Below are 24,721 nucleotides of genomic sequence, written 5' to 3'. Positions count from 1 at the left end.
TTTTGTTTTCCCCTCAAGAGCAACCCGCATTGGGAGTGCAGGACAAGAGCGGCAAGAGCTCGGACGTTGGAGACCAGGAAGTCGTTGGCTAAACGAGCTTCTGGTAAGAAGTGCCTGGACGGCTATGTTCTAGTTGACCACGCCTTCCTATTAAGCCCTCACCCCATCAATTTTGCCCTCTTTAGGCTAGAATGAGGGAGCAGTTCTTTTAGTATTAAAAGTTCCTGGAGACTGCAGGGCTAAACTGAAGGTATAGAGATATGGCGTGAGAAATGAACTGGATGGTTGCGACGCCCACGTAGTAACTAGGGGACACCTAAAGGACCACCGCCAAGGCTGTGGCAGCCTCCGCCGGTCACCCCCGGAGGACTCGGTTTCCCAGCGGCCCCCGCGGCCCGCAGGGGCGTCTAGCCCCGCTGGCCCTCGCGAGCGGGGGCGGGGCCGAAGCCGGAAGTCACGTGCTGCTACAGCCGCTGGGGTGAGGCCGCGGTCTTAGCCAAGGCTGGTTTGGGCTGTGACTGGGGGAGGCGCCGGGGTGATGGCGGTGGAGACTCTGTCCCCGGACTGGGAGTTCGACCGCGTAGACGACGGCTCACAGAGTAAGGGAGCGGCAGGGCGAGGGCTGCGGGTGCACGCTCATCGGCCCACCGACGTCCGGGCAGCGCTCCTGCGGGAGGGTTTTGCGTTGCGGTGGGCTCGCAGCTTTCTGCGCCTTGGGGTGTGAGAGGCACGGGCTCGCGAACCTAACTTTCGGTGTCGGGAGCCCCAGTGATGGTGAGTCAAGCAGGCCCGGCCTGGCTTGGCGTATGGGGTTGTGATTGTCCGGCGGAGCGCGCCGTGGCCCGGGGGCGCGGCGTGTCCACTTGGTGCAGCCGGGGCCCCGGGCGGGGCCCCCCCGGGGAGGTCCGCATCCTGGGGAGCGGAGGCGGCCTGGTCCCTGGTCTCCTGGGACTTTCGCTGGATCTTCCGAGCTTGCAGTTTTAGGTGAGGTTGAGGTCGAGGTTCCTGTTTCGGTTTCCTGTTTTTCTTCGTTTTCCTCCCAAACCAACTTTGGGAAGTTTCGAGTGTCTTTGCCTTCATATTCTTAGAACTGTAGAAGGTAGCGAAAAAGAACTCAAGCGTGAAAAACAAACACGTGAACATCAATTTATTACCTTCCATGTCTTTTATTTACGTTTAATGGTATTTTTGAAAAGTGATGCCCTGTGGTTTCCAGCGCACCTAGACAGGTTTCGGAAATTAACAGCATATCTCCTGCAGATTTTACTTCATAAAATTGGATTGTCTCATTTTAATTTAGAAATCCAACCTCCAAAACCTAACAAATTCAGTTCCACGTAGCAAAATTTAGAGGTCAAGCTATTTCATTGAAACTACTTAAGATGAATACAAATTCGCAATCTGTTTCTTATATTTGGTAATATGAATCTGTATAGGTGATTTAAATAAGAGATATTAGGCTTAACTGCTTTTTGAATTTGTTTTTTTATGTAGTTTTCTCAAAAGGTGTAGTTTTTAAAAATTACGTGTAAATTTTGCTTAATTTTTACAAAGACAGACACATTAGATGTATGTAGATTTTATTAGCCTGTCAAAAGGGTGAGTTTAATTCAGGATGGTTAGCCGTTTCTCACAAAACTTTCCATGAGTTACTAGCTCTTACACAGCATGAGAAAACAATCCTGGTGATAGTGACAGGATCTTTCAACTTGTTTGTGGAGAGGATTCTGTCTTTGTTAAAGTGAACTGCGCCTTGTCATGTATGAAGTTTTATGGATAGAGGTTCCTTACTCTGTATCTGTGAAATATTGGATTGAAGATATGTTTGGGTTTGAAAATGGTTCTGGTAGATTGAATCAGTTCAGTCTGATTCACTCAAAGATATTTTCCACACAAAGATAAAAAAAGGAATTCAGTCTCTTGGAAGTGATAAGCATGTTAATAGGTTTTTGGAATTTAACTCTTGAAGAATCACTATAGAGTTCTTATTTCAGATCTTATTTTAACTTTTACCAGCTTAAAAACTTATCAGCAAGGAACTTTAATGTTATTACAGATTTTCTCTTGCCTGCTACTTTAATTTCCAAACAGACTAAATGAATAATTCATTGGCATGTTTGTCTAGCGTTGTCATTAAGAAGTCATTTTCTGGTTAAATGCAGCTTTGGTCATTTCCCTTGTAACTGAAAATTAGACAGGTACTTGGGATTTTGAGAATCATACACAGTTTTTAAAATTTAAGCTGTAAGGAAGGGAAGAGCTCTCTTCTCTGGGCCTGGTTTTCATTAATTTTTGGAATATGAATCATTTATATTGCTTTCCAGAATTGCCTGGATTAATGCTATAATAAAGCAGGAACCGTAATTAAATGGATCCACCTGATTCCAGGCATTAAGTTAACTAAATGAATCCACCTGATTCTGAACATTAGTTGCAGAATAGGGGAGAATGTGAAGCTAGGTCTTCAGTGAGTTGGAACATACTTACAGTTGCTTTGCATTGCTAATTTGAGGAGAGAAAAGCTTTACTTTTTTAAGAAGTCAGCAATTGAATAAAGTAATTCACATCAGTAAGAGAATCTGAGTTGGAGTTGAATTTGCTCCCTTTGGAGTAAGTAATTATAATGTATGGTGCTGAGTCACTTCAGTCTTGTCCCACTCTTTGCGATCCTGTGAACTGTAGCCCACCAGGCTCCTCTGTCCATGGGATTCTCCAGGCAAGAAAACTGGAGTGATTTGCCATGCCCTCCTCCAGGGGATTTTTTGAACCTAACGTCTCTTTCGTCTCCTGCATTGACAAGCAGGTATTTTTGATGAGTAAGGAAACTTTTTGTCCAGTTTATTCCAGTGACTTCTAGAGTCCTCTATTAATATGTAAAGTCTGTAAATATCAACACAATATTCTGTACTCAGTGTCCTTTACTGGCTTTTCCAATTCTATTATGATAATTAAAACAATATATCTTGGGGCATTATAAATATAAAATTAGCAATATAAATTTGGGGCATTACAGAAATAATACTGTGATGAAGCAGATCTAAAATCATTTCAAAAACAATATTTAGGTGTATTTTTAGGCATAGTTTACTGTGTAATTAAGCATTACAGTTAAAAATTTTGCTTCTATGACAGCTCAGATTTTTGCACCTAAATCAGGTTTTTTGCACAAAGTAGTTGTTTATGATTAAAATAGAGAATTAGGACATTGAGTTGTCTAAGGCATTTTCAGATTGTTTAGATTATGGGGTAAATAGTATAGTGACTTTTTCATAGTACTTTAAAGTTATAGTTTTAAGATGATTTCTTAAAGTACCATCTACTGTATGTACAATTATTATTATACTTGGAAAAGATAGAAAGTTCAATTACTGTTTAACTTTAGAACTTTATTTTCAAGAATTCCAGACATTCCAGGGTGATACATTAACAATGCTTACTATCTACTTTTCTGTGACTTTTGAGATTATTTGAAGTAAATGTCTTGTAATTCATTACTTTTCACAAACTTTTCAAATTTATATTTAGAAATTCATGCTGAAGTCCAGCTTAAGAATTATGGGAAATTTCTTGAGGAGTATACCTCTCAATTGAGAAGAATTGAGGATGCACTGGATGACTCAATTGGAGACGTTTGGGATTTCAATCTTGATCCTATAGCATTAAAGGTTGGAATTTGTTTTATTTTTAATTTACGTATACATTTTCAGAACATATATGCCTTGAAACAGTGTTCAAATATGGGATATATATTTTTATTTGGAGTCTAGAGAGCTAAAAGAAACTTGGAGAAACATGGTTAATTTCCTTTTCTCTAAGCCATGCATGTGTGTGTTTTTTTTTTTTTTTTAAAGAATGATGCAAACTCCAGTCTTTGAGCTGACTTTTGTTTTTCATTATCAAGAAAATGAAGAGGGTTGGAATAGCATATTAAGGCTTTGTTTTCTTATTAAGACTATTTTACATACAGAAAAGTGTGTAGATTTAAAATATATTGTATGGTGAATTTTACCAAACATCTATCCCCTTGTAACTCATATCCCAGTCAAGATAAAGAATATTTCCATGATTTTTCAAAAGCTCCTTTATGCTATTTAGGGGCTCTTAATATGGGAGTGTTTTAATTTTTATTTTTTTAATATATAAAATAAGCTGCTGTGGTCCATTTTGAGGTTGTTCTATTTTGTTTCATCTTTGAAACTGTAGCCTCTTACTACTCAAATAATAACATTTTTTAAGCATTTATTATGTGCTAGACAACTGTCCTAAGGTAGCAGTGTTGACTTTTTAATAGCAACTTTCCTGAGATGTAATTTGTGTATCATACAATTTCTTTGGTTTGTAGTGTTTCCATAGACTTGTGCCACAGTCAATTTTAGAACATTGTCACCACTCCAGAAAGAAATCCTGTACCTGTTAGCAGTGCCCATCTGCTGTGGGACGGGTGCTGAGTACAGGGTCTAACACAACTTTCAGTGAAATAGAGCTAGTCTCAATTTGTGTATTGAGAATTTTAATGATTTTTTTTAAATTAAAAAGGAATTTATTTTCCTTTGTTTCTATAGCTTTTGCCTTATGAACAGTCTTCCCTTTTGGAACTCATCAAGACCGAAAACAAGGTACAGATTCCTAAACCTAAAAATCTATTTTTTAAAATGCTTTCATTATCTTCTATAATTTACTTCTTTCCTTTTGTATTTTTCCTCATGAAACTAGGTCCTAAACAAAGTCATCACTGTTTATGCTGCACTTTGTTGTGAAATCAAGAAATTAAAATATGAGGTAATTATTTATATTCTTCAAGACATTAAAAACATGATTTAAAAGCAAATATGAAAAAGCAAATATGCGCTTTTATATGTGTAAGTGTGCACAAATATTTCATGAAGATTGGGTGAGCTATATATTTATTTTAGCAATAATAATGAGACCATTCACTAAGTACTATTTACCAAACACCATGCTAACCCTCTTAACAGTAATAACCACTTGGAGGTACGTGAGGAATAGATGAGAAAATTGAAGCTTAAAGAGGGTGTCACTCATCCAACATTTTATTGGTAGTAATGGTTTGATTCTGGGCCTGCATTCCTTCTGTATTACTTGTCATGTATACTGGATCTTCTGGATATAACTGATTTTTTTTTAAAAGGTTCGAATTTTTAATGGTTTGCGTTTCTTCACCCGTGAGCCATTAAAACTGGTAGATGGTAATAAAAAAGGTTTGAATTTATAATGTTTTGCATTTCCTCACCCATGAGCCTTTGAAAGTGGTAGATGGTAAACTTCATCTTTTCTTCTTTAGATTTTTTTTTTTTTTAATTTATTTTTCTTTTTTACGTTTTTGGTACTACATGGTTGCTTTCTCTCATGAACTTGTGAGAGGATGTCGGACAGTTAGAGTGGTCAGATAAAGGCTAAAGAAATCAAGAAATAACTTTGAGTATCAGTAATATCTTCGGTATTCTAAAGATAGATTGAATTTACCTATATTATAAGCAGTTTTTGAAGTTAAGTAAATTTGTATGTATGATGTAGTCATCTGTGTATTATTAAATAAGGATAATGAAGACAGCCTAGGAATTTAAAAACAAAATAGCAACCTTTAAAATTATTTTAATTTTTTTAAACAGGCTGAAACTAAGTTTTATAATGGTCTCTTGTTTTATGGAGAAGGAGGTAAGTTTTAAAATTTCACATTGTAATGTTGTGGTACTTGAAATAAACAAAGTTAACTGAATTCTAGGACTGTTATGATCATGTAAAGTGTTAGTTTGAGCAGTGAACAGTCACATTTCTTTGTTGCTTTGTGTTTTTGTTTAGTAAACAGGTGAAAACCTCAGTGAACAAGCGGCAGCAAATTCTGTATAAAATTGATTTGTGAATATTTTTATAAATTACAAAGCACAATAGCTAGATGAATATTTTCCTTGAATTCATTAAATAGTGGGACAGATGGTTGCTTTTAATTGTGTGATTAATGATTGTTTCATTTTTCTCTTTAGTGTAAAATTCTGTTTTTCATACTGTCCAGATTAGAAGATGTCCTAATGAATAAAAATCATTTTCCTTTTTTGATGTTGATTGACTTTAAGATAAAAACTTGAAATATTCTTCATGTTGCCTTTTAAAGCTACAGATTCCAGCATGGTGGAAGGTGATTGTCAAATTCAAATGGGGAGATTTATTTCATTCTTACAGGTAAGTGGTTTTTACTTTTTATTGAGTTCCCCCCCCCCCCCCCCCCAAAAAAAGTTTGAGTAAATCACGTAATCAGAAAAGAGTTCTGAAATGTCAGATGCTCAGAGATTGTACTCTGAGGGTAAGGCACTTTGTTGGCATTGGATTATATTTAAGGAGATTGTAATTCCTGAAAGATTTTCAAAGCGTTTTTAGTGACATAAGCTATCAAAATAAGTTTGTATAATTTCATTTATGGACAGTTTATCACCATGCCTCTTAAAACAATTTAAACTTTGTACCTGGTAGGAAAAGATAATTTATGATAGAAAAAGTGGCTAAGAAAGATCATTAAGCTGATATATGAACAAGAGTGAAGTTTTAAAAGCAGCAGCATATGATGCTTTTAACCAGATGTTTCAATTTAGATATACTTTTCATTACTGTAAAGTTTTATTTTACAGTGTAAAGTTATTCTAGGTCTTTTGATTTATCAAAAGAATGAAATAAGTTGTTTCTCCCCTCCCTGTTGTAAAAGCAGTGCTTATATGGTAAAAGTAAAAACTGGAAATCAGGAAACAGTAGCCATAATCCCACTTACCTTCTGACTGTTGGATATAATATTTGATGTATTTCATTGAATCAGGCATGCTAATATGTTCAAATCTTTTATATCTTTACTACTTTGTTTTGGTCTTCTCACCTAATTGAGAGCATTTTGTTGCAGTTGTCCTCTATGATGGTACGTGTCAGTCAGGGTTCAATCCAAAAGCAAGTATCACACAGGATACTTCAAAAGGGGAGATTGAAAAGAGCTACCATTTGGTCCAGCAGTACTATTCTCGGGCATATATTCTGAAAAGATGAAAACTCTTAATTTGAAAAGTTAACGTGCACCCCAGTAATACAACACTGTTTACAGTCGATGAGACATGGAAGCAACCTAAGTGCCTGTCAACAGATGAATGGATAAAGAGGATGTGGTATATACATACACAATGGAATATTACTCAGCCACAGAAAAGAATAAAGCAATGTCATTTGTAGCAACATGGCTGGACCTACAGGTTATCATACTGTAAGTGAAGGTAGAGAAAGACAAATATATCATTTATGTGTGGGATCTAAAAAATAATGCAAATAACTTGTTTACAAAACTGAAACAGACTCACAGACATAGAAAACAAGCTTACGGTCACCATAGGGGAAAGGTGGGAAGAGGGATAAGGTAGAAGTACGGGATTAACAGGTGCACACTGCTATACACAAAGCGGGTAAACAGCAGTGATCTACTGCATAGCACAGGGAACTGTGCTCAGGTTTTTTTATTAACCTTAATGGAAACGAATCTGAAAAAAATATATTGTTAAATCACTTTGCTGTACACCTGGAACTAATACAATATTGTGAGTCAACTGTACTTCAATTAAAGAAGAAAAGAATATATATTAAATCTAGAGAATTGGTTACATAAGGATTGGAGGGCTGAAAGGAAAAACAGTGAGGTAAGCCAGAGGACGCAAGTATCACCCCTATATGTAGGGTAAAAAAGGAAAAAGGTTCAGGTTGTTAGAATCTGAAAGCTAGGAGGAGGAGCCCCAAGGAATTAGTATTAATATCATAGCTCTGAGGAATCAGTGCTGCCTGGCTGCTGCTGGTAGACTTTAAAATTGAATATTGCTTCTGGAGTCGTTAAGAGTCGGACACGACTGAGCGACTTCACTTTCACTTTTCACTTTCATGCATTGGAGAAGGAAATGGCAACCCACTCCAGTGTTCTTGCCTGGAGAATCCCAGGGACGGGGGAGCCTGGTGGGCTGCTGTCTATGGGGTCGCACAGAGTCGGACACGACTGAAGCGACTTAGCAGCAGCAGCAGCAGTGCTGAAAGAAGCTGGAGCCTGGGGCAAGTTGTGATTGCTGGGTTGAACTGATCCTGCCTGGATTATGTTGATAAAAACAGCAAGAAATAGAAGGGATGTCCCTTTCCTACCTTTAGGTCTCCTTTTAGTGCCACCTGTTGACAAAACCTAACAGGAAGCCTGCTGGGCTGGGGTCTGAGAAATGTTGATTTGCAAGGTTGAAGTGAAGGTGTCAGTTTCTCCTTCTGGTTTTGTCAAATTTTGCATTTCTTATTTTGAGGACGTTTTATTTGGTGCTTATGAGTTTAGAATTGTTAATAATTCCCAGTAAATCGAATTGTATATTGTGTGATGACCTTCTTAAACTGTGATAATTATGTATATAATATATAATTACATACATATTAATTAGCTATACCAATGTTAATCAAAATCTATTTGATACTACTATCACTGCCCCAGCTCTAGTTAGCATTTTCTTTTTTTAAAATTCTTTTTTATTCTTTCAGCCTTTCAGTGTCATTATGTTTCAGTTGTATTTCTCTAAAACTGGATCTATTTGGATTTTGCTTTTTTATATAATCTGAAAATTTCTGTGTTTTAATTGGTTCTTTTTCTGTATTTTATAGATAGTCTGTTATGTACCAGGACTCGTTTCTACCTTTTGCTTTGTGTTTTCTATTTGTCCTGCGTTTTCTAGTCTTTGCTTTGCTTTTATTAGATTTATAGAAGTTTAATAAGAGATAACTGGAGCTGTTTAAATAAAATTGAAATGCATTATTTTCACTTTTAAAACATTTAAATTGTGGATCTCACAGCTGCATATAATTCCATTTTATATATTCAACAAATGTTTTGGGAGCCTAGCATATGTTAGAAACTGTGATTGGTGCTTGGGATACAGCAGTGCACAAAACCAACACATTTCTGCCCACAGAGAGCTTATTGTTTAGAACAGCCATAAATTTAATTAGATTCTAAATAAGATAGGCGTGAATTCAGTTCAGTTGCTCAGTCGTGTCTGACTCTTTACGACCCCATGAACTGCAGCACGCCAGGCCTCTCTGTCCATCACCAAGTTCTGGAGTCCATCCAAACCCATATCCATGAAGTCGATGATGCCATCCAGCCATCTCATTCTCAGTTGTCCCCTTCTCCTCCTGCCCTCAATCTTTCCCAGCATCAGGGTCTTTTCCAATGAGTCAGCTCTTCGTATCAGGTGGCCAAAGTAGTAGAGTTTCAGCTTCAACGTCAGTCCTTCCAATGAACACCCAGGACACCTTTAGGATGGACTGGTTGGATCTCCTTGCAGTCCAGGGGACTCTCAAGAGTCTTCTCCAACACCACAGTTCAAAAGCATCAATTCTTTGGCGCTCAGCCTTCTTCACAGTCCAACTCTCACATCCATACACGACCACTGGAAAAACCATAGCCTTGACTAGACGAACCTTTGTTGGCAAAGTAATGTCTCTGCTTTTTAATATGCTGTCTAGGTTGGACATAACTTTCTTTCCAGGGAGTAAGCATCTTTTGATTTCATGGCTGCAGTCACCATCTGCAATGATTTTGGAGCCCAGAAAAGTAAAGTCAGCCACTGTTTCCACTGTTTCCCTATCTATTTGCCATGAAGTGATGGGACTGTATGCAGTGATTTTAGTTTTCTGAATGTTGAGCTTTAAGACAACTTTTTCACTCTCCTCTTTCACTTTTCATCAAGTGGCTCTTTAGTTCTTCACTTTCTGCCGTAAGGGTGGTGTCATCTGCATATCTGAGATTATTGGTATTTCTCCCGGCAATCTTGATTCCAGCTTGTGCTTGCTCCAGCCCAGCGTTTCTCATGATATACTCTTTAGTTTAGTTCAGTCGCTTGGTCGTGTCCGACTCTTTGTGACCCCATGAATCACAGCACACCAGGCCTCCCTGTCCATCACCAACTCCTGGAGTTCACTCAGACTCATGTCCATCGAGTCAGTGATGCCATCCAGCCATCTCATCCTCTGTCGTCCCCTTCTCCTCCTGCCCCCAATCCCTCCCAGCATCAGAGTCTCTTCCAGTGAGTCAACTCTTCACATGAGGTGGCCAAAGTACTGGAATTTCAGCTTTAGCATCATTCCTTCCAAAGAAATCCCAGGGCTGATCTCCTTCAGAATGGACTGGTTGGATCTCCTTGCAGTCCAGGGGACTCTCAAGAGTCTTCTCCAACACCACAGCTCAAAAGCATCAATTCTTTGGCGCTCAGCCTTCTTCACAGTCCAACTCTCACATCCATACACGACCACTGGAAAAACCATAGCCTTGACTAGACGAACCTTTGTTGGCAAAGTAATGTCTCTGCTTTTGAATATGCTGTCTAGGTTGGTCATAACTTTCCTTCCAAGGAGTAAGCGTCTTTGAATTTCATGGCTCTGCATATAAATTAAATAAGCAGGGTGACAATATACAGCCTTGACGTACTCCTTTTCCCATTTGGAACCAGTCTGTTGTTCCATGTCTGGTTCTAACTGTTGCTTCCTGACCTGCATACACATTTCTCAAGAGGCAGGTCAGGTGGTCTGGTATTCCCATCTCTTTAAGAATGACAAACATATTCCTGGGAAAATCTATATTTCACTTAATGTGTGCCAAGCCTGTTAATAGGTAGGGTTAAAGGTTATAAACATTTGAAGTTATTTCAGAGTGATTTCTGAAGACCCTTTCCATTCCTTGTCACACTTTGTAAACTGGCAGCTTTTGAGCTTCATTCATTCAGATGTTCATTTAATAGGCAGAAATTGAGAAGCAGTTGAAGATTAACCACAGTACTGGACAGTGGCTATTCAAAGGAGTAAGACAGTCTCTGTCACTTAGGAATTATATGAGCAGTGAAAGCAAGACTTAAAATACAAGGATGAATGAAATGCTATGGAGGCAAAGAGGTAGAAATGACCGTGGGAGGTGAGTGAATAACTGATTGCTTGAAGGATGCTTTAAATCTTATTGCAGGTTAACTGGAGATTTTTACTGGAAAACAGTTTTGTTTATGTTTAGCGTTGTTAACATAAAAGTCAGAAATGATGACGTTTACTCAACTTGTAACATATACTCAACTTGTCATTTCAGGAACTGTCTTGTTTTGTTACGAGGTGCTATGAAGTGGTGATGAATGTAGTCCATCAGTTGGCTGCCCTCTATATCAGTAACAAGTAATGGATTTTAAAAATCATTTTGCATTTTTAATAGAGATGCAGGGAATGTCTTTTCTTAAACTAGCTAAATATTTAAAAGGTTTTCGTGTGTTTACTCATTTATTCCCTCATTCCTTCATTCACGTACTCATCTTTCTTTGAACGCTCGTGATGTTTTAAACACTCGTGATGTGTATAATGCAGAGGTTAGGAAGACAGTTTATACCGTGGTGCAGGAACCCATTATCTGTCTGAATGAAAATGTTGACATAATAATCTTTAATTGTAGAGAAAAGGGCTAACATAGAATGTACTGAGTTCTCTTACGGCTTTTCTTTACATTGAAGTATTCTTGGCTCATTAGAATCATATGACACTTAAACTACTGAATCTTAGGGAGAGGGGACTAGATAATCTATAATTCTAATGATCTTCCAAGTTTGGATATCATTGCCCTAAATCAAGAAAAATGATCAAATTGTCATGGTTAGTATTCCTAACCACCACAGAGTAATACCTTGCATTTGATTAAAACTTTATACTTAATTTTTTCCCATTCACTTACAATCTTAAAATACCTTTGTTTAGGTGTATGATTAGGAGTTCTCAGTTGTGAGAAGAGAGATAACTGAGGCCCAAAGGAACTATTTGCCAAGATTCCATAGCAGTTTCAGTCTGATTCTTTTGGTCACCAGAACATTCATTGTTGTTGTTCTTAGACCATGCTGCATCTTAACTCTCTTTGTAAAGTGGAAGAGTGTGTTGTTTCCCATTCTTGTGTGCTTCTGCTCTGTCAGATACTTAGCTCTCTTTTTCACTAAAGTTCTCATGGCAGAAGGGACTGACAGCATAGCTACCCCGGCCCGCCATAGAACCTGGTGTGTGATTCAGAGACCCCCCTCTACCACAGCCCTGTCCTAGAAAGACAAAGTTTATTTGAATTTTGTATTTAATTTTTAAAGTATTCTATCTTGCAGAATATTTTATATGTGCTTTAATATATAAGTATTAATTTATTTACTGTTGAGTAGGTTGAGTCTCTGGGAAGTAAAATTGAATTATCCTGGGGCTTTGACTTTGGTGTAATCCCATTTGTATGCATTGTTTTCTCAGTAGGAATGAAAACTCTAGAAATAAACCCAACTGAAGAGAGGACTAGTTTCCAAATGCCAGTTTGGGTAGGATAGCAAAGATTCTAGTTGAAAATTGAGAAATTCTAATAGTTTAGAAATAAATGAATATCAGTTTTGGTATTTCTCTGCTTCATCCCAAGCTAGATGGGCCATGTATTGACATGTACCTACCCACTGAGTTGGGTATAGACAAGGAGAGTACGTTAGTTCTCTTCTTGGGTGTGGACTATGATAGTAAACTTGTGTTGCATAAATTTTAGTGACTAAAGCCTAAATAAAAGTAAATACATTTTTAAATTCCAAGAGGCTTTTTCCTTAAAATAAACATGAACTGTGACCAAAAAATGAGGTTTTCTTTTAAACTTGGATGTTATTTTATTACAGGATTGCACCCAAAATTATAGAAACAACTGGAGTTCATTTTCAGGTAAAAGTAATTTAACTCGTAAAATAATAATTTTTTGCATATTTTGCTTTGGCATTTATATGATTGGGGAGTACTACACTTACTGCAAGGCTCTTAAAGGGTTTCTTTCTTTCTTTTGCATTTGTTCTCTCATTTGTGAACTTGATGAGGCGTTATTGACCCACTGTGAGTGTAACTCTTCCTAGTGTTGGCCCAGTGCAGACTCTCGAAGTCGGTGGTCCCCAACCTCTTTGGCACTAGGGACCACTTTTTTGGAAGACAGTGTTCACAGACCACAGGGGTGGGGAAGGGGGTGAAGGGATGGTTTGGGGATGATCCAAACACATTGCGTTTACTGTGCACTTTATTATTATTACATCAGCTCCGTCTCTGATCATCAGGCATTAGATCTGAAGGCTGGGGACCCCTGCTGTAAGTGGTCTGAGGGAATCTACAGTAATGTGATTAAGGATGAAATTTGGGTGAAGGGTTTTCCAATTTTAGGCTGTTCCATCTTGAGGATTAGTAGTTTCATCTGTAGCTTAACTTTCCCACTGCTTTAAGTTAGTAATTATCCCAAGTGTGTTTAACTTTAAAATCCACATGAAGCTTAACTTCTAACTAGTGATTAAATGATAATCATTAAAGGTTTTTTTTGCAGACTATGTATGAGCACTTGGGAGAGCTGCTAACAGTTTTGCTTACCCTGGATGAAATTATTGATAATCACATCACATTAAAAGACCACTGGACTATGTACAAAAGGTGAGCCAACTAAAATGTTTAAAATATTCTCTTTGTACAGTTAATGTATTACTAAAAAATAAATATAAATAGTACAGATCCTTTAAGAGACCTGAAGATACATATTTAGAAGGATCTCATTTCAGATTTTCTTTGAAGACAGTAACCATTCTTTTAATTGCAGATGGGCTTTTTGAGAGTATGATATACTTGTATAAAGCATCCTAATTCTTAAAGTGTAGTGAATGTTAATTTGACTATTTTAGGACCCAGGTTTATTTTCCTTGTTCTATACAAGTAACATTTATTCTCAGCTTGATTTTATTTTGTTTTATATTCCAGACTTTTTAAAGTTAAGGCATTTTATTTTATTCAATCTATTAGGTTTTCACTAAATTTTATCTAGAGAGTACCAGGTATCTGAATTGAAGATGATATAAAAAGGTATGTGATTAGAAATTTAAATATATTAGGATTGTTTTTGTTCAAATTTTCAAATGTGTAGTGTCAAATGATTATAAATATAGAACTTTGATTTTGGGGAATAGTTTTAATATAAGAATTTATTGGCAAATTGAAGGTCTTTCTCCTCCTTTTCTACAAGGTTACTGAAATCTGTCCATCACAATCCTTCAAAGTTTGGAATTCAGGAAGAAAAGCTAAAGCCATTTGAAAAGTTCTTGCTGAAGCTAGAAGGGCAGTTACTTGATGGAATGATATTTCAGGTATGAGAGCTGTATCAGACTGTAATAAACGGGCTTCTGTTAGTAGACCCAGCTCAGAATTGTAGTGGGGCACTTTTATAACATACTGTTGTGACTGTATTTTTCTTTAAAAGTGCTTAAGCTTGAAACATTGATTATGTTGTAAAATATAATTATGTCAGTATCTAGTAGCTAATGAAATTAACAGTATACTGGTTATATTTGGGATAAAGTTTTTTTAAAATTATGTAAAAGGATAAAACTGTTCGAGGATTAGTATATAAACAGTTGTTTGTCAAGCATTTTTTTGTTGTTAATCTCTAGATTTTAGATTTGTGAAACAGCCTCTTAAAAGTCTGTTTTAATTCTTCCTACACAGGGAATATAATTTGGATCTATACAATTCAGGTAGCTTCTAACCACATGTAGCTATTTAAATTAAAATAAATCACCCTCTGCCATACTAGCAACATTTCAAATGCTAATAGCCACATGTAATATAATTATCACACTTGGGTGTGTGCTCAGTCGTGTCTGACTCTTTGCAACCCCATGGACTGTAGCCCTCCAGGCTCCTGTGTCCATGGGATTCTCCAGGCAAGAATACTAGAGTAGGTTGCCGTCCTTCTCCAGGGGATCTTCCCGGCTCAGGGATCAAACTCACATCTCTTGCACTGGCAGGCAGATTCTTTGCTGCTGAGCCACAGGGAAGCCCTCACACCTTAAACTTATGTATGTTACATGCCAGTGATATCTCAGTAAAACGGCGAGGAAAGTCAGCTGTGGCTAACAGTCATACCAGTCAGCACATACATAAAACATTTCCGTTATCAGAGGAAGTTCTGTTAGATGGCACTGCTTTGGTAGTGTTCACCAGAAGTTGCATTACAGTACACCCTTGAACAGCATGGGTTTGAACTGCACGGGTCCACTTATATATGGATAGTTTTCAATAGTGAACACTATAGTATTACACAGTCCATAGTTGGTTGAATCCAAGTATGGAGAGGAACTGTGGATACAGAGGGCTAGCAATAAATTATATGTGATTTGACCCTGACTTGTTCAAGGTTCAACTGTATATTCCATTTAAAGATCTATTTCAAGGTTACCTTTAATTTATATTTTAGATGGTCACAGTTTTTACAGAATGATCACAGCTCTTGTTTATACCAATGTAACTACAAATCCATTAATTTTAGAAGAATTTTTTTCATTGATTCTTTTTCCAGGAGCCATTTCTACACATGATGTAATAAAGTGCTAGGACAGTAATTGTAACCAGAAAAAATAAAGTCTCTTCTTAAAAGTGTAAATTAAAATAATAAAGCATGCTTTCCCATGCTTCATCAGATACACCTTCTGTGTATCACCAAGCACCACTGTGTCCCTTCTTGTAGGATATAGATTTTCAGTTCTGTTTTATTCCTTTCACATAACTGGTGCTCAAATATATACGTATATATACATTTCCCATTCAGAAAGATTTAGATACTGGATTAGATTGAAAACTTGAGCCTCAATGTTAGTAAAATTAAAATGATGAATGTAGGGTTTTATCACTATATTTAATTCTGTTTCATAGCATATTAAGTCATATAACTTATGAGAGTCTAAATTTCTCTAAACGTTTTCTGTGTAGGCCTGTATAGAACAGCAGTTTGACTCTCTCAATGGAGGAGTATCTGTGTCGAAAAATAGCACTTTTGCTGAAGAATTTGCACATAGTATTCGCTCAATTTTTGCAAATGTAGAAGCCAGACTTGGTAATGTAAAACGCATTCTTTTTTTTGTTTGTAAAGTTTTCATTTCCTTTAAAGCAGAACTATAAGTATACTCTTTTTCTCTCATGTTTTATAAGGAGAACCTTCTGAAATTGATCAGAGAGACAAGTATGTGGGAGTTTGCGGACTCTTTGTATTGCACTTTCAAATTTTTCGAACTGTTGATAAGAAGTTTTACAAGTCTTTATTGGACATTTGTAAGAAGGTAAGAATTTGTAACTTCTGTTTTTTTTCAATTTGAATAGATGGAAAAGATTTTGGATAAAACTAGATCTTTTAAAATGTGTTTTATTCCTGCTTACAAAAATGATAATTTTTGTAATAATAATTATAAAACTAATAGTATAATATTCATTTAAAAAACTAAGCTGTCCAAAAATAAGTAACATTGTACATGAAAATACCCCATAATTCCGCATCATATAAATACAGATTAGTAGGTGCTTTTCTGGATCTTTTCCTGTACATTAACTTCCTATTACTACTTTTATCTCTTCTCTTTCTTTTCCTTCTTTTTGTCATTCATTCCCATTATTGAAGTAGGAAAAATATGAGATAATTTTTTTTTCTGTCTTTGCTGTTTCCATGGTGTGGCGCCTGATTTCTGAGTTGAAAATTTAAACATTATGTAGAATCAGGTACATTGACCATGAGAACCCAGCCATCTTGGATATGTATTCTGCATTTTTTCACTAATATAAAGTGAGAGTAAAGGTCGTAACGATTCAAGTTTCTGTTTAATTTTTACATATTTTTGTTCATCTGAAAATCCATGAGTGTGTTTGTGTATGTTGTGTATGTTGTTTAATATTTAGGCAGAATAAAATTAATGTCATGCTCCACACCAGGTACAGGAATGCCTTGCCCTGAATTCTGTGCCATGTTAACATAAATTTTTTCACATTAATGAGGATCTTTTTATCATTATTTTTCTTGAAATAAATTGTCTTCCTTTGCCTGTTGTTGGACTATTAAACAGTTCATTATTTAGCCTGCATTTAATGATTTCCCCCTTTATTATATTTCCTGTTTCAGGTACCAGCCATCACTCTAACTGCTAATATTATTTGGTTTCCTGATAATTTTTTGATCCAGAAAATACCAGCAGCTGCCAAACTTCTGGACAAAAAAAGTCTTCAGGCCATTAAAATACACAGAGATACTTTCCTACAGCAGAAAGCACAGTCACTTACCAAGTAGGTTTTATAAGTATCCATAATGAAACTACTTAGATATTTTATATTTTAACTCTTACACTGATTATAAGATCAAACATAGTTACTCATTACCAGAGAAGAGGCTGGGCAGTCTCTCCGAGATTTATTTTCTAGGAGTGTGTTCTTGTTTTAAATGTTGGAGGCGTAAACCTCAGCTTACGATGTGGACAAATTATGCGTTATGGAAATACATGTACATGTGCGTACCCTCACGTATACACACACATGCCTTTTTAGCAGGTGCATTACGTAGTTTTTGTGTGTGACGTGAAGTCGCTGCAGTAGATGCCATTTGATGAATTAAGAACATCGTGTGTACGTGCTTCAGTGTTGATTTTTGCAAGATTGATGCCATCCTTTTTTTATTTTTATGAAAGTAATGTATGCCTGTATTTAAGAAGTTAAAAAGTACTAAAGGTTCAAAGGGAAAAATAATTGTCCTCTGCTGAATTGCCCCCTATACCTTAGTCCTGTTCCCTAAAAGAATACTTTAACTCCTAGTTTCTTCTAATATTTACATCTTTTAGCTTCTTTTCCTATGTAAAATTTGAAATATGCACAAAATAGAGAAAACGGTATAATGAACTCACGTGTTCTCATCATCTGGCTCAACAGTTAAGTTTACTCACTGGAGTATATTGCATTCTCCCTGGAGTATAGTGCTAAAATTTTATGTTGACCTAGATGAAGATTTTAAGTGAGGTGTCATGGGACTTTGCCACTGGCCCGGTACCGATCACGGTTTTTAATCTGTAACGTAGTTATATGATACTATGGAAAACTACCCACTTTGTGTTGATCTTCACTGTTGAGGGGGAAGTTGCATCACTCCCGTACAGTGGGAAAGGAGGAGTATGTTTGGAATATATGAGATCCCCTAAAGCATCTTTTAGTACTCCCAAGTCAGGTCCTGTGATTAAAGTCATGGAGAGTGATAGCAACTCAATTCAGGCAGGACTACTCAGGGCAGAGATTTCAGGGCTCTCCAATACATGCTAAGACAGAGTTGAGAGATGAAGACATAAGTTTGGGGTTATATTACGGAGATGAATTCAGTAGGATGGAGAGACAGGAATCAGATTTATTAGCAGTAATCTTAAAAAAGATTTGGATATTTTTGTTATCGGAGGCTTAACGTTCTTTAACAATGCAATACAATTGATAAAAATGTCAGTTTATATTTAGATTACATTAATAATTATACCCAAATTTTGGAAATGAGTTGCCATGTCTAGGCTAGGGGAATTGATAGTTGCATTGAATTTTTACTGGTCACATAATTAGTGTTTGGTGGTGCTACATTTTAAGAGGGCCACAGAGTGCAGCATCCGTGGATGAAGCCGATCAGGATGTTAGATCTGAGAACCATGACCTTTGAAGACTCGGTGGAAAAGTCTCTATATGGTTTGACCTTTAAAAGAGAAATCTGAAGAATGATGTATTTTCTTTAAATATTTGGAGGGCGTTCAGATTGAATAGGGAACAGATTTAATTCCTGTGTCTTCAGAAGTTCAGTCAGAACCAAAAGATGAACATGGCAGATATTAATAGTAATTGCCAACATTTTTAAGCTTGTTCTAGGCAACCCACTCCAGTATTCTTGCCTGGAGAATCCCAGGGACAGGGGAGCCTGGTGAGCTGCCGTCTATGGGGTCGCACAGAGTCAGATACGACTGAAGCGACTTAGCAGCAGCAGCAGCAGCAGTAGGCCTTCTGCTAAAGGATTTAAACACAGTCTTACATAAACCCTGTAACAATCTTCCCATATGGGAAATTGTAAAATCACAACTAATATTTACCCTGTGCTTTCAGTAAGCCAGTATATTCCAGGAACTTCATATGTGTCATCTTTTTTAATCATCAGAAAATCCTGTGAGGTAGATTCTGTTGTTATGGCCATTTTGTAAGTGAGAAAATTGAGATACAGAGAGAGTGACGTTACTCAAATTTAAACAACTAATGTGGCGGAGCTGGGAGTTTACCTCTAGAGCGCAAGCCCTTAACACTACTATAAAGTACTATTTTCATCCCATTTTCAGGTAAGGAAAATGAGACTTAGAGAAATGAATGTTGCCAGGGCACACAGCTAGGTACATGTCAGAGAGGCCAGGCAGACCCGTGCCCAGCCTGCTCTGAGCCTTTGCAGCAGAGTTGTGTAAGCTGCCCTGAGGAGTAATGACCTTACACCAGAGCTGACCGGCAGAACACAGAGGACTGTCAGTCCAAGGTGCTGTAGGAACTGAGTCTTCTTAAGTGAAAAATAAGTTGACTTTCAAGGATTCCCTCCCCCCATATGATAACATTTTAATGTTTCTAAATTCTTTTGTTTCAAAAATATACCTACACAGTCATTGCAGAGCTCCTTTGAGCTGAAGGGGGCAGTGTCTTTTTCATTGTCATAACTGCCAAAGAAACCTCAAATTCACAACACTGAAGTAAAGCCCGGGAGAGAGGAGTCCTGCTTGAGTCCTGATCACATTCTCCTCCTCAAAGTGGAGGCGTTGCCCTGGGATTTGGCCCTTTATCTGTGTTCCAGACTTTTAAATCAAATTATCCACAAGTCAAATAATAAATTTTAGCACCATTTGAGGCAGAGTGCAACTGTTGGTGGTTTGTTTAATGGAATCCTGGCTCAGCAGAAATAATTTTTCTCAGATTTGATGGTGAGGTTTCACCTCCTTAAAACACATAGAATCAATTGAAATTAATTTATTGTTTTTAAAATAAAAGAGTATACCTTAAATAGTTGTGCCCCTGAAAGTTCTCATCTTGAGTGATTTGATATGCTTTGATAGAGTGATGTAGTGTTAATAAGCAACCTGCTTAGAATTTTATTACTGATTCAGCTTTTCGAGGTTGGGACAGTTGCCTAGATTTGGGCTTAAGTCCTGGCTCAGCTGAGTACTAGTATGATGTTGGGCCCATTACTTAATTTCCCTGTTTGTCAATTTCCTGTTCTGTAAAATGGAGATCATAATATGTTAGTTACCTCACAAGGTTAATGTGAGGATGGAATGAGTTAATTTGTGTAAAGTGCTTTTAACAGTGATTGGATATTTAGTAAGCATTCAGTAAATGTTAGCTTTAATTTTCAGATTCTAAATACTTCATTCTGGTTCTGGCTGTCATCTCCTTTCCTCTGCATTATCACAGGAACTTCCTAAGTGGTTTTCCTGCTTTTGCCATTGTCCCCTACGTAGTTTATTTTCAGTATGCCAACCAAAGTGATTCTGATCCTCCTCAGAGTTAGAGTAGGTCAGTCTGCTCAAATCCGCTCGCAGGTATCCCCAACCTTCAGGATCTAATGCCTTGATGACCTGAGGTGGAGCTGATATAGTAATAGAAATAAAGTGCACAGTAAATGCACTGTGCTTGCATCATCCCATAACCATTCACCCCAGCTCCCCCAGGTTGTGGGAAGATCATCTTCCGTAACACCGATCCCTGGTACCAACAAGGTTGAGTCTAAAGGGGGGCTTCCCTGGTGGCTCAGAAGGTAAAGCATCTGCCTGCAATGTGGGAGACTCAGGTTCGATCCCTGGGTCAGGAAGATCCCCTGGAGAAGGAAATGGCAACCCACTCCAGTACTCTTGCCTGGAAAATTCCATGGATGGAGGAGCCTGGTAAGTTACAGTCCATGGGATTGCAAAGAGTTGCACACAACTGAGCAACTTCAGAGGCTTTCCACTGAAGTCCTTACCGGGCCTTATACAAATCCCTTTCTACTCTCCACTTTACCTGTTCCTCCAACCCACTCACCCCTGTGTATCTCTGATCTCCTTTTCTGTTCTCACCCCTCCTCTCTGCTCTTCAGTCATCCTGACTTCTTTTAGTACTTGAGCATGGCGCACACTCTTCTGTTTTGAGATGATTGCATTTGTTGTTTACTTTCCTAAAATTCTCATCTGTTGAATATTTGCATGGATTACTTATTTATCTCCTTCAAATCTTGGCTCACAATCACTTTTTCAATAAGGCTACTTTGATCACTGTGTTTAAAATTGTACTTGCTGCCCCAGTCACTTTTCCCTGCTGTATTTTTTCCGTAGCACATATCTGACATCTCAGAGTTCAGTTACTGATTGCTTTATTGCACAGCTCTTCTTTCTAGAATGTAAGCTTCATGGGAGCAGAGATTTTTGTCTGTTTTGTTTACTGCTGTTTTTTGTTTTTAGTACTGAAAAACAGTGCCTGGCCTGTATAGACATTCAGTGAATATTTGTTGCTTAAGTAAATTATGTGTGTATGTATAACATGTATATTTCGAAAATCTGGAAAAAAAAATCTGAAAGATGAATTGACTGCTGCCAGGAAATATTTTATTGTAGCCAGAAGAAGAAATGGAAGTAAATTTTCTTTCCTGTGCTGAATAACCTCAATATTTTCCTTTGTTAGAGATGTACAGTCTTACTACGTCTTTGTGAGTTCATGGATGATGAAAATGGAATCTATTTTATCTAAAGAGCAGAGAATGGATAAATTTGCTGAAGACCTCACCAGTAGATGTAATGTTTTTATACAGGTAGTTGCATCTTCTTTCTTAGAATGTTTGGATCATTTATTTGTTAATCCAGTATGCAGAAGGTACACTGTGAAAGAACTGTGAAGGGTAGGATATGTTTTTGTGTTTAAAACTGAAATTGATTTGGTTATGTAAGTTTGAGTCTGTGTGACTTGTTTAGATTTTCTAATACATGCTTTTAATATATGCATCTAATATATTCAAATCTACACTCCTTCCAAGTCCTGACTTCTTAGCTGCATCCCGTAAGTTTTGATGTGTTGTATCTGTATTATTCTTTACTTCAAAATACTTAAAAAAAAATCATTGTGATTTCTCCTTTGCTCTTTTGACTGTTTTGAAATAGAATTCTTCATTTCCAAAAGTATGAGGATTTCCTAGTTACCATTTTATTATTGATTTCTCCCAGTATGAAAATATTTTCAGTATTGAAGTTTGTTCAGATTTGCATTGTGGATCGGGCTATGGACAACTTTGGCAAACATTTCATGTACACTTAAAAAGAACGTAGTTTGCTTTTTTTTGGTCGTTGTATTTTGTATATATCAAGTAGGATCATATTTAATTATTTTGTCTGAATATTCTGTCAGTTACTGAGATAATTGGGTTGGAATCTCCCACTGTGTTATAGATTTGTCTTATTTATCCTTTGTAGCTTCGTCAACTTTCATTTTATGTGTTTTGAGACTAAATAGGCACATAACATTTAGAATTGTTATAGCTTAGTGGTGAGTCAAACCTTTTATCATATCTGGTAATGCTTTTTGTCATAGGTCTCTTTTGTATGATAGTAACATAGCTGTACCAGTTTTCTTTTAATTAGGTCTGTCCGCAAGGTCCATCTGTTACTATCCTTTTATTTTCAACCTGTTTGGCTCCTTTATTTAATGTGTGTCTCCTTTCAGTTCAGTTCAGTTCAGTCTCTCAGTTGTGTCCAACTCTTTGCGACCACATGAATTGCAGTACACCTGGCCTCCCTGTCCATCACCAATTCCCGGAGTTCACCCAAACTCCTGTCCATCAAGTCGGTGATGCCATCCAGCCATCTCATCCTCTGTCGTCCCCTTCTCCTCCTGTCCCCAATCCCTCCCAGCATCACAGTCTTTTCCAGTGAGTCAGCTCTTCACAAGAGGTGGCCAAAGTACTGGAGTTTCAGCTTGAGCATCAGTCCTTCCAAAGAACACCCAGGACTGATCTCCTTTAGAATGGACTGGTTGGATCTCCTTGCAGTCCAAGGGACTCTGAGGAGTCTTCTCCAACACCACAGTTCAAAAGCATCAACTCTTCGGCGCTCAGCTTTCTTCACAGTCCAACTTTCACATCCATACATGGCCACTGGAAAAGCCATAGCCTTGACTAGATGGACCTTTGTTGGCAAAGTAATGTCTCTGTTTTTGAATATGCTATCTAGGTTGGTCATAACTTTCCTTCCAAGGAGTAAGTGTCTTTTAGTTTCATGGCTGCAGTCACCATCTGCAGTGATTTTGGAGCCCCAAAAAATAAAGTCTGACACTGTTTCCACTGTTTCCCCATCTTTTTTCCCATGAAGTGATGGGACCAGATGCCATGGTCTTAGTTTTCTGAATGTTGAGCTTTAAGCCAACTTTTTCACTCTCCTCTTTCACTTTCATCAAGAGGCTTTCTAGTTCCTCTTCACTTTCTGCCATAAGGGTGGTGTCATCTGCATATCTGAGGTTATTGATATTTCTCCTGGCAATCTTGATTTCAGCTTGAGCTTCTTCCAGCCCAGCGTTTCTCATGATATACTCTGCATATAAGTTAAATAAGCAGGGTGACAATATATAGCCTTGACGTACTCCTTTTCCTATTTGGAACCAGTCTGTTGTTTCATGTCCATTTCTAACTGTTGGCTTCCTGACCTGCATATAGGTTTCTCAAGAGGCAGGTCAAGTGCTCTGGTATTCCCATCTCTTTCAGAATTTTCCACAGTTTATTGTGATCCACACAGTCAAAGGCTTTGGCATAGTCAATAAAGCAGAAATAGATGTTTTTCTGGAACTCTTTTGCTTTTTCGATGATCAGCGGATGTTGGCAATTTGATCTCTGGTTCCTCTGCCTTTTCTAAAACCAGCTTGAACATCTGGAAGTCTACGGTTCACATATTGCTGAAGCCTGGCTTGGAGAATTTTGAGCATTACTTTACTAGCGTGTGAGATGAGTGCAATTGTGTGGTAGTTTGAGCATTCTTTGGCATTGCCTTTCTTTGGGATTGGAATGAAAACTGACCTTTTCCAGTCCTGTGGCCACTGCTGAGTTTTCCAAATTTGCTGGCATATTGAGTGAAGCACTTTCACAGCATTATCTTTCAGAATTTGAAATAGCTCAACTGGAATTCCATCACCTCCACTAGCTTTGTTCATAGTGATGCTTTCTAAGGCCCACTTGACTTCACATTCCAGGATGTCTGGCTCTAGGTGATTGATCACACCATCGTGATCATCTTGGTCATGTTTAAGCAACATGTATTTCTCCCCAGTGAAACTCTTATGTATGTCAATACTGATACTCATATTTAATTAGCACCTGATTAATGCTTTCTATTTGTTTATATTCTTTTCTTGCTCTCTTTTGAATTATTTTTATTTTATTTTTCCTTCTGTTACTTTCATTCAGTATTTTACTGTTCTTTTAGTGGTTACTGTAGAGATTTTAAGATGCATTATTGAACATTCAACTCCAATATAAATGAGTAATTCACTTTCCAGACAGTATAAGGCTCTTAAGCCCTTTTAATTCTATTTACCCCTTCTCACCTGTGCTGCTGTAGTGTATTTTGATTCTATGTATATTTTAAACCATGTAAGGCATTGTTGCTGTTGTTTTTAGTAGTATTCATTTAGATTTACCCATATATTTACCTGTTCTGTTGCTTTTTATCCTTCTTGAATCCCCTCATCTTTCTCCTTGTGGAATACCTGTTAAAATTTAACTTAATTTTTTGTTTTCTGGCTTCCTTTGTTTTTGTTGAGAAGGCGGCTGTCAGTTTTG

At 37.4% G+C, this 24,721-nt stretch overlaps 1 protein-coding gene across 3 annotated transcripts in view; it reads left to right on the top strand.

The window, feature by feature from the left end:
• The first annotated feature begins 440 nt into the window (after positions 1-440).
• The window catches only part of WASHC4 (WASH complex subunit 4), a 58,501-nt gene continuing 34,220 nt past the window's right edge, over positions 441-24,721 (top strand). For 2 of the 3 annotated variants that reach the window (XR_003511111.1, XM_027541902.1), the window contains exons 1-14: positions 457-599; positions 3,526-3,665; positions 4,563-4,616; positions 4,714-4,779; positions 5,631-5,676; positions 6,131-6,198; positions 11,138-11,220; positions 12,720-12,762; positions 13,403-13,506; positions 14,090-14,210; positions 15,832-15,955; positions 16,051-16,178; positions 17,009-17,169; positions 21,586-21,712. Coding sequence is in view for 2 of the 3 variants with exons in the window: in XM_027541902.1 (XP_027397703.1) it covers positions 539-599; positions 3,526-3,665; positions 4,563-4,616; positions 4,714-4,779; positions 5,631-5,676; positions 6,131-6,198; positions 11,138-11,220; positions 12,720-12,762; positions 13,403-13,506; positions 14,090-14,210; positions 15,832-15,955; positions 16,051-16,178; positions 17,009-17,169; positions 21,586-21,712 (1,326 nt within the window). In the remaining variant the exon portion in view is untranslated. Of the gene's footprint in view, positions 600-3,525; positions 3,666-4,562; positions 4,617-4,713; positions 4,780-5,630; positions 5,677-6,130; positions 6,199-11,137; positions 11,221-12,719; positions 12,763-13,402; positions 13,507-14,089; positions 14,211-15,831; positions 15,956-16,050; positions 16,179-17,008; positions 17,170-21,585; positions 21,713-24,721 lie in introns of all 3 variants that reach the window. The other variant, XM_027541901.1, reaches the window with a different exon arrangement.

Source organism: Bos indicus x Bos taurus, chromosome 5 (genome assembly GCF_003369695.1).
Source record: "Bos indicus x Bos taurus breed Angus x Brahman F1 hybrid chromosome 5, Bos_hybrid_MaternalHap_v2.0, whole genome shotgun sequence".
In the NCBI taxonomy this organism is placed as follows: domain Eukaryota; kingdom Metazoa; phylum Chordata; class Mammalia; order Artiodactyla; family Bovidae; genus Bos; species Bos indicus x Bos taurus.
Note: the sequence above shows the minus strand (reverse complement) of the source record. Positions and strands in the feature narration are given on the sequence as shown.